Raw genomic sequence first — 10,152 nt, forward strand, 5'->3', positions numbered from 1 at the left:
TAGGACAGGGTTAGGACAGGGTTAGAACAGAGTCAGGACAGGGTTAGGACAGAGTTAGGACAGGGTTAGGACAGAGTTAGGACAGGGTTAGGACAGGGTTAGGACAGGGTTACGGTTACATCTGATTGTTGCTCAGAGTAAATATACGAAGATTAAAACATATCACTAAAGATTGATATTATATTATATAGATTTACTGATATCACCGTATTCTGAAATAGATTGCGTATACATACAGAGTATTCATGAGGTAATAAAATCAAACAAATTCCATATAAATTGTGAAAACAATAAATAATAAATCCATAATATATCTGCTGCTATGGTGATAACAGAGAGATGTGGGTTGTTTCAGGTTAACGGGATGGAGTACCGGTACGACGTGGACTTAGAGGAGCTCTGCCCGGTCTGCGGAGACAAGGTCTCCGGTTATCACTACGGCCTCCTGACCTGCGAGAGCTGCAAGGTATGGATACATATTATTAATAAAGGTTAAATAAATATGAATCGACATATCTTGATATCCATCTGCATATCTCACACGTTTGATGATTTCATTGTTGCCTCACTAAGTTATTTACATTATATATTTGTATTTCTGTTTCAGAAAAAACGAAATTCATTGATTAATTTAATAATGTTAATAATCTAATAATAATCCGTGTCTTTTAGGGTTTTTTCAAGAGAACGGTTCAGAATAATAAGCGGTACACGTGCGCCGAGGAGCGGGAGTGCAGCGTGGATCAGACGCGGAGGAAACGGTGTCCGTTCTGCCGCTTCCAGAAGTGCCTCCAGGTCGGGATGCGGGTGGAAGGTGAGAGTCGGTCGGTTCTGATGCGGGTGGAAGGTGAGAGTCGGTCGGTTCTGATGCGGGTGGAAGGTGAGAGTCGGTCGGTTCTGATGCGGGTGGAAGGTGAGAGTCGGTCGGTTCTGATGCGGGTGGAAGGTGAGAGTCGGTCGGTTCTGATGCGGGTGGAAGGTGAGAGTCGGTCGGTTCTGATGCGGGTGGAAGGTGAGAGTCGGTCGGGTCGGATTCGTTTATTCAGTCGTTTATTCCTTGTTTCTGTGTCACGTTCGTTCGACAGACGCGCGCAGCTGGACGTTAGAACGGGTTGTTTAAGCGCCGTTTTGTATTCATGTGATAAATGTTTTTTCTTTTACGATGGTTTTTATTTCGATAACATGTCATGCAGTGAAAGTGGTAATTATTGAAGATACATTTTCTCCTGATAAAGTATATGTTAAAAGACATAAGTTGTTTTTGTCATTATAAATATAATAGTCCATTTTAAGACTGTTGCAACCATGTTTTTGTTGGATTTATTTTGTTCTACAATATTGACATTTATACATGAAGAATATATTAATATTAATTAAGAATATGCGAAGAAATTATTTATGTTGAATTAATTCGAAGAATATTGTCTGTAAAACACGGATGTAGACAGCTTATTATTAAAGTTAATTGTCTATTTTTATTGACCTTATGTTTAAAGTAAAGATTTTAGGGTTGTGGAAATGTTTTCTTTCAGAGCCACCATTTTACGATTAAATGTCATTTCCACTCACCGAGCACTTTATTAGAACACTATACCAATACTGGGTAATACTCCCTTTATTACAACACTATACTAATACTGGGTAATACTCCCTTTATTACAACACTATACTAATACTGGGTAATACTCCCTTTATTACAACATTATACTAATACTGGGTAGGGCCTCCCTTTGCTCTCTAAACAGCCTCAATTCTTTGTGACATTGATTCCACAAGATGTTGGGAACATTCCTTTGAGATTCTGGTCCATGATGACATGATTGCATCACGCAATCCCTGCAGATTTTTCAGGTGTGCTTTCAAGCTGTGAATCTCCCGTTCTACCACATCCCAAAGGTGTTCGATGGATTCAGATCCGGTGACTGGGAAGACCACTGAAGAACAACTCATTGTCATGTTCATGAAACCAGTTTGAGACGACTTTAGCTTTGTGACATGGTGCATTATCATGCTGGAAGTAGCCATTAGAAGATTGTGGCCATGAAAGGATGCACATGGTCAGCAACAACACTCAAATAGGCTGTGGCATTCAAGAGATGATTGATTGGTATTAACAGGCCCAAAGTGTCTCAAGAAAACATTCCCCACACCGTTCCACCACCTCCACCATGAGAAGGTGTACAGGTGTTCCTCTACCATGAGAAGGTGTACAGGTGTTCCACCACCTCCACCATGAGAAGGTGTGCAGGTGTTCCACCACCATGAGAAGGTGTGCAGGTGTTCCACCACCATGAGAAGGTGTACAGGTGTTCCTCCACCATGAGAAGGTGTACAGGTGTTCCTAATAAAGTGTTCAGTGAGTGTACAATCTGATGTGAATCATTCAGATGTTATATAGACACACAATAATATAGATATGACAGAATATAGATATACAATAATATAGATATGATAGAATATAGATATAGATAGAGTAGTAACAGTGTTGTCGTAGTAACAGTGTTTTAGTAACAGTGTTGTCATAGTAACAGAGTTTTAGTAACAGTGTTGTCGTAGTAACAGTGTTGTCGTAGTAACAGTGTTGTCGTAGTAACAGTGTTTTAGTAACAGTGTTGTTGTTGTAACAGTGTTGTCGTAGTAACAGTGTTGTCGTAGTAACAATGTTGTTGTAGTAACAGTGTTGTTGTAGTAACAATGTTGTTGTAGTAACAGTGTTGTCGTAGTAACAGTGTTGTCGTAGTAACAGTGTTTTAGTAACAGTGTTGTCGTAGTAACAGTGTTTTAGTAACAGTGTTGTCGTAGTAACAGTGTTGTCGTAGTAACAGTGTTGTCATAGTAACAGTGTTGTTTGGACCTGTGTTCTAGCCGTCAGGGCGGACCGGATGCGCGGTGGCAGGAACAAGTTCGGTCCGATGTACAAGAGAGACCGGGCGCTGAAGCAGCAGCAGAGAGCTCTGATCCTGAAGACGGAGCCACCCCCTCCTCTGCTGCCCCCCCCCCCCCAGACCGACTACAGCTACACCCCCAGCCAGACCCCCCTCCCCCCCACAGACTACGACCGCCCCCACTACAGCGCCCCCCTCCACCTGACCCTCCCCCCCCAGTACCCCTACACCCCCCTCCCCGCCCCCGGCCGGCCCATCAAGTCAGAGTACCCCTACAGCAGGTCTCCAGACTGTGTGGCGGGGGGGGGCTCCGCGTCCTCCTCCTACCCAGAGCAGGTGTCCTCTGGCCTGGGCTCGACGCCGGCCGCTCCCCTGCTGCCACCGCTGGTCCTGGAGCTCCAGCGCTGTGAGGCCGACCAGGGTCAGGTGACGAGGAAGATCTCCGCCCACCTGGCACAGCTGCAGGAGCAGGGCCGGGGGTCAGGGGTCGTAGGTCACCAGGAGCAAGGACGGGGATCAGGGGTCGTAGGTCACCAGGAGCAGGGCCGGAGGTCAGGGGTCGTAGGTCACCAAGAGCAGGACCGGGGATCAGGGGGCGTAGGTCACCAGGAGCAGGTCCGGGGATCAGGGGTCGTAGGTCACCAAGAGCAGGGCCGGGGGTCAGGAGGGGTCATAGGGGTCATAGGTCATCAGGAGCAGCAGGAGAGGCCCAGCCCCTTCAGCCTGATGTGTCACATGGCTGACCAGACACTGTTCTGCGTGGTGGAGTGGGCCCGCGCCGCCATCTTCTTCAAGGAGCTGCAGGTAGGACCCCCAAGGTGGTCAGAACACTGCCTGTCTGGGACTGGAGGTCAGGGTTCTTCATACAGGCTCTGTGGCTCTTATTATGAGGCATCACTCTGCATGACTACCTGTGGTGTACACACACACACACACACACACACACACACACACACACATATATACACACACACACACACACACACACACACACACATAGTAAATATTTACCACGTTTAGCTGCTGTGTAGAATGTATGTTTGTTCAGGACCTCCCCCTCGGAGGTATCCATGGTGATGAGAACACGATGACAGCAGGAAGAACATCCCCACATCCGCATGCTGACGACGGACGACACACACACACACAGACATACACACACACACACACACACACACACACACAGATCCAGAGACAGGTCAGAGTGATGGGTCTGGAGGGGGGGTTCGGGTGTGTGTTCTACAGAGGTTCTACAGTATGAATACACACTAGAACATGCTCACGAGTTGCTTTTAGACTAGGACTCGTCTTAATCTGTGACTGGGACAAGGACTAGTGTTAATCTGTGTCTGGGACAAGGACTAGTCTTAATCTGTGACTGGGACAAGGACTAGTGTTAATCTGTGTCTGGGACAAGGACTAGTGTTAATATGTGTCTGGGACTAGGACTAGTGTTAATATGTGTCTGGGACTAGGACTAGTGTTAATCTGTGTCTGGGATTAGGACTAGTGTTAATTTGTGACTGGGACTAGGACTAGTGTTAATATGTGTCTGGGACTAGGACTAGTGTTAATCTGTGTCTGGGATTAGGACTAGAGAGAGGCCGCGCTTTATGTGAATAAAATCACAACTGAAGGGCATTGTTAGTTAATTGTAGCTAATTCAAGTGTTAGCGCATTACTGCATTGTGTGGTAAACAGGTCAAACGCTTCATAGCTTTACTTTAGCAGAGGGTTATTTATCAGGGAATAAACCCTCTCAGCCAGTCACGATGCTGGTTCTGATCAAACCGCTGGATCATTTATAAATCGCTTCAGAGAAATATGTCATCTGATTGGCTAAAACTGCGTTCCAAGCCGTGCATTAATATCTGACAATCACACAGCTGAGAAAGGTGTCCCGGGCGGTTAAGGGTTAACATATCCATACACCACCTGATGTCTCCGGCCTTGTTACCCCTGGTTACCACAAACCAACCACGTCAGCATGTCAAACCTAAAACCCGCCTCTGACCACGACCCCGGGAGGTCAGACTGGATAACAAGCGATGTTTTGGCTGCATAATCATGTTCTAGTTAAACTGATAGTGAGCAGCGAAGGCAGTGATTGACTGGCTGCGGTCGGGGAGCTGGAGAACGACGACCTCTCCAGCAGGATCAGCAGCTCCATGTTGACACATTAAACAACACCTGGATTGAAAAGATCTGCGCCTCACATTTGGAGGGGATTGAGGTCACCTAGTCCTGACACCTAGTCCTGACACCTAGCCCTGACACCTAGCCCTGACACCTAGCCTAGTCCTGACACCTAGCCTAGCCCTGACACCTAGCCCTGACACCTAGCCCTGACACCTAGCCCTGACACCTAGCCTAGCCCTGACACCTAGCCTAGCCCTGACACCTAGCCCTGACACCTAGCCCTGACACCTAGCCCTGACACCTAGCCCTGACACCTAGCCTAGCCCTGACACCTAGCCCTGACACCTAGCCCTGACACCTAGCCTAGCCCTGACACCTAGCCTAGCCCTGACACCTAGCCCTGACACCTAGCCCTGACACCTAGCCTAGCCCTGACACCTAGCCTAGCCCTGACACCTAGCCCTGACACCTAGTCCTGACACCTAGCCTAGCCCTGACACCTAGCCCTGACACCTAGCCCTGACACCTAGTCCTGACACCTAGCCTAGCCCTGACACCTAGTCCTGACACCTAGCCTAGCCCTGACACCTAGCCCTGACACCTAGCCCTGACACCTAGCCCTGACACCTAGCCCTGACACCTAGCCTAGCCCTGACACCTAGTCCTGACACCTAGCCTAGCCCTGACACCTAGTCCTGACACCTAGCCTAGCCCTGACACCTAGCCCTGACACCTAGCCCTGACACCTAGCCCTGACACCTAGCCTACCCCTGACACCTAGCCCTGACACCTAGCCCTGACACCTAGCTAGCATGTTAGAGGTGACGTGTCAGGGGTCAACTGCTGACTGGCTGAATCTGGTTCAGTAGTTTGTTCAAAATAAACCACTTGAACCTGAACATGAGGAGAAGGAAACAGACACTAGAAAAACGCTCCTGACTGCTGCAGATAACAGTGGAATATAATGGCGTGTGTGAGTGTGTGTGTGTGTGTGTGTGTGTGTGTGTGTGTGTGTGGTGATGTGGGGTGCCTCTTTAATGTGAGATTCTAGTTACAGTATTATAACATCATCATATCTGGAGGTGTCTTACAATGTATCCATGGGTTATGTTTGCTGTGTGTGTGTGTGTGTGTGTGTGTGTGTGTGTGTGTGTGTGTGTGTGTGTGTGTGTGTGTGTGTGTGTGTCTGTGTGTTTGTGTGTGTGTGTGTGTGTGTGTGTGTGTGTGTGTGTGTGTGTTTGACTTACAATATTGACTGTCTTTACCGTGTGTTGACGGGTGGAATCCAGGTCTTTGTGTGTTTGTGGAAGCTTCATTAACCAGGTGTGCAGTGTGTGTGTGCAGTGTGTGTGTGTGTGTGTGTGTGTGTGTGTGTGTGTGTGTGTGTGTGTCTGTGTGTGTGTGTGTGTGTGTGTGTGTGTGTGTGTGTGTGTGTATGTGTGTGTGTGTGTGTGTGTGTGTTGGGGGTCTCTTATCTCAGAGGATGGCCACCTCATCATCCCCTATTAGTGGTCAGGCTGGTTCAGATCAGGGAAGGTAGTGGTCAGACTGGTTCAGGTCAGGGAAGGTAGTGGTCAGGCTGGTTCAGGTCAGGGAAGGTAGTGGTCAGACTGGTTCAGGTCAGGGAAGGTAGTGGTCAGGCTGGTTCAGGTCAGGGAAGGTAGTGGTCAGACTGGTTCAGGTCAGGGAAGGTAGTGGTCAGGCTGGTTCAGGTCAGGGAAGGTAGTGGTCAGGCTGGTTCAGGTCAGGGAAGGGAGTGGTCAGACTGGTTCAGGTCAGGGAAGGTAGTGGTCAGACTGGTTCAGGTCAGGGAAGGGAGTGGTCAGACTGGTTCAGGTCAGGGAAGGGAGTGATCAGACTGGTTCAGGTCAGGGAAGGGAGTGGTCAGACTGGTTCAGGTCAGGGAAGGGAGTGATCAGACTGGTTCAGGTCAGGGAAGGTAGTGGTCAGACTGGTTCAGGTCAGGGAAGGGAGTGGTCAGACTGGTTCAGGTCAGGGAAGGGAGTGGTCAGACTGGTTCAGGTCAGGGAAGGGAGTGATCAGACTGGTTCAGGTCAGGGAAGGGAGTGGTCAGACTGGTTCAGGTCAGGGAAGGGAGTGATCAGACTGGTTCAGGTCAGGGAAGGGAGTGGTCAGACTGGTTCAGGTCAGGGAAGGGAGTGGTCAGACTGGTTCAGGTCAGGGAAGGGAGTGATCAGACTGGTTCAGGTCAGGGAAGGGAGTGGTCAGACTGGTTCAGGTCAGGGAAGGGAGTGGTCAGACTGGTTCAGGTCAGGGAAGGGAGTGATCAGACTGGTTCAGGTCAGGGAAGGGAGTGGTCAGACTGGTTCAGGTCAGGGAAGGGAGTGATCAGACTGGTTCAGGTCAGGGAAGGGAGTGGTCAGACTGGTTCAGGTCAGGGAAGGGAGTGGTCAGACTGGTTCAGGTCAGGGAAGGGAGTGATCAGACTGGTTCAGGTCAGGGAAGGGAGTGGTCAGACTGGTTCAGGTCAGGGAAGGGAGTGATCAGACTGGTTCAGGTCAGGGAAGGGAGTGGTCAGACTGGTTCAGGTCAGGGAAGGGAGTGATCAGACTGGTTCAGGTCAGGGAAGGGAGTGGTCAGACTGGTTCAGGTCAGGGAAGGGAGTGGTCAGACTGGTTCAGGTCAGGGAAGGGAGTGATCAGACTGGTTCAGGTCAGGGAAGGGAGTGGTCAGACTGGTTCAGGTCAGGGAAGGGAGTGGTCAGACTGGTTCAGGTCAGGGAAGGGAGTGATCAGACTGGTTCAGGTCAGGGAAGGGAGTGGTCAGACTGCCACCACACAGAAACGATTCCCCAGAACGTAATCATGTGGAGACTGGGTTGGTAGTGTTTAGTGTGTGTGTGTGTGTGTGTGTGTAGTGTGTGTGTGTGTGTGTGTGTGTGTGTGTGTGTGTGTGTGTGTGTGTGTGTATGTGTGTAGTGTGTGTGTGTGTGTGTGTGTGTGTGTGTGTGTGTGTGTAGTGGTTAGAGTGTGTGTGTGTGTGTGTGTGTAGTGGTTAGAGTGTGTGTGTAGTGGTTAGAGTGTGTGTGTGTAGTGGTTAGAGTGTGTGTGTGTGTGTGTAGTGGTTAGAGTGTGTGTGTAGTGGTTAGAGTGTGTGTGTGTGTGTAGTGGTTAGAGTGTGTGTGTGTGTGTGTAGTGGTTAGAGTGTGTGTGTAGTGGTTAGAGTGTGTGTGTGTAGTGGTTAGAGTGTGTGTGTGTGTGTGTGTTTAAGTGTAGTTCCCCTCCCTGCCACCAGGTGGGGGACCAGATGAAGCTGCTGCACCACTGCTGGAGCGAGCTGCTGGTCCTTGACTTCCTGTCCCGGCAGGTCCGACATGGGAAGGAGGGCAGCTTCCTGCTGGTGACTGGACAAGAAGTGAGTACACCTTCATCATCATCATCATCATCATCATCATCATCATCACCTTCATCATCATCATCATCATCATCACCACCTTCATCATCATCACCTTCATCATCATCATCATCATCATCACCTTCATCATCATCACCTTCATCATCATCATCATCATCATCATCATCATCACCTTCATCATCATCTTCATCATCTTCATCATCACCTTCTTCATCATCATCATCACCTTCAACATCATCATCATCATCATCATCACCATCATCATCATCATCATCATCACACATCATTGTGTGTGTGTGTGTGGTGTGTGTGTGTGTGTGTGTGTGTGTGTGTGTGTGTGTGTGGTGTTTGTGTGTGTGTGTGTGTGTAGGTGGAGCTGGCGTGGGTCGTGGGTCAGGCAGGCCCCACCCTGAGCAGCCTGCTCCAGAGGGGAGTGGACCTCCAGCGGAGGCTGCAGAGGCTGCAGGTGGACCCCAGAGAGATGGCCTGCCTCCGCTTCCTGCTGCTCTTCAACCCTGGTGAGGCTGGATGGAGGCTGTGGGGGTGGAGGCTGGCGGGGATGGAGGCTGGGGGGGTGGAGGCTGGGGGGATGGAGGCTGGGGGGATGGAGGCTGGGGTACCTAGGGCAGGGTTAGGACAGGGTTAGGGTCTACTCCCTAGGGCAGGGTTAGGGTTAGGGTCTAGTCCCTAGGGCAGGGTTAAGACAGGGTTAGGGCAGGGTTAGGGCAGGGTTAGGGTCAAGTCCCTAGGGCAGGGTTAGGGCAGGGTTAGGGTCAAGTCCCTAGGGCAGGGTTAGGGCAGGGTTAAGGTCAAGTCCCTAGGGCAGGGTTAGGACAGGGTTAGGGCAGGGTTAGTTCAGGCAGGATACTTTAAGTAAACATCAGGTGACAGACAGCTGATCTTCCATATGCAAAACACATCACATGTTCAGGGACAAGGCTTAAAAGAGCCGCCCCATCCTCCACCCCACCCCGAACCTCGTCAGAATCCTGAACTATGTTTGTGATCGCCTCTGTGTGACTGACGCCTTAGCAAAGCCCTAACTCCCCCCCCCCCGCCTCCCTCTCCTCTCCCCCCGCCTCCCCCTCCCCCCCCCCCCGCCCCCCCTCCAGATGTAGAGCAGTTGGAGAGCCAGGTGTTTGTGGAGAGTGTACAGGAGCAGGTTCGGGGGGCTCTGGCGGAGTACGAGGCGTGTGTGTACCCCCAGCAGAGGGAGCGGTCCCCCCAGCTGGCCCTGCGCCTGGCCGAGGTCCGGGCCCTGGGCGCCCAGGCCGAGGACTACCTCTCCTCCAGACACCACGGAGACCCGCCCTGCCACAACCTGCTCATAGAGATGCTGCACGCCAAGAGGCCCCCTGTCTGAGGGGGGGGGGGTCTTTGTCTGTGTGTGTGAGTGAGTGTGTGAGTGTGAGTGTGTGAGACACACACACACACACACACACTCACACACACACACACACACACACACACACACACACACACACACACACACACACACACACACACACTCAGGTAGGAGAAGCTATGCAAAGAGGATGGGTGTGTGTGTGTGTGTGTGTGTGTGTGTGTGTGTGTGTGTGTGTGTGTGTCTGTGTGTGTGTGTGTGTGTGTGTGTGTGTGTGTGTGTGTGTGATGTAAGATCATTGTTTGATTCAGCAGAGTGGGCGGAGCTTCTCCAAAATACATGCTATGGTTCCTAGAGTCCTGATTGGTTAGACAGGCCTCAGCTCCTAGACTGTGATTGGGCGATAGC

At 50.4% G+C, this 10,152-nt stretch overlaps 1 protein-coding gene across 1 annotated transcript; it reads left to right on the top strand.

Annotated features, from left to right (window-relative positions):
- Positions 1–364: 364 nt before the first annotated feature.
- On the top strand, positions 365–9,762 carry LOC310824847 (nuclear receptor subfamily 5 group A member 2-like; the record flags this gene model as incomplete). The annotated part of the gene is made up of 6 exons (XM_083698100.1): positions 365–466; positions 673–814; positions 2,866–3,689; positions 8,280–8,399; positions 8,770–8,917; positions 9,512–9,762. 6 exons carry the CDS (start codon positions 365–367, stop codon positions 9,760–9,762), a joined length of 1,587 nt encoding a protein of 528 aa, XP_083554226.1.
- Positions 9,763–10,152: the final 390 nt, after the last annotated feature.

This window comes from Argentina silus (assembly GCF_951799395.1).
Source record: "Argentina silus genome assembly, contig: scaffold_106, whole genome shotgun sequence".
In the NCBI taxonomy this organism is placed as follows: Eukaryota; Metazoa; Chordata; class Actinopteri; order Argentiniformes; family Argentinidae; genus Argentina; species Argentina silus.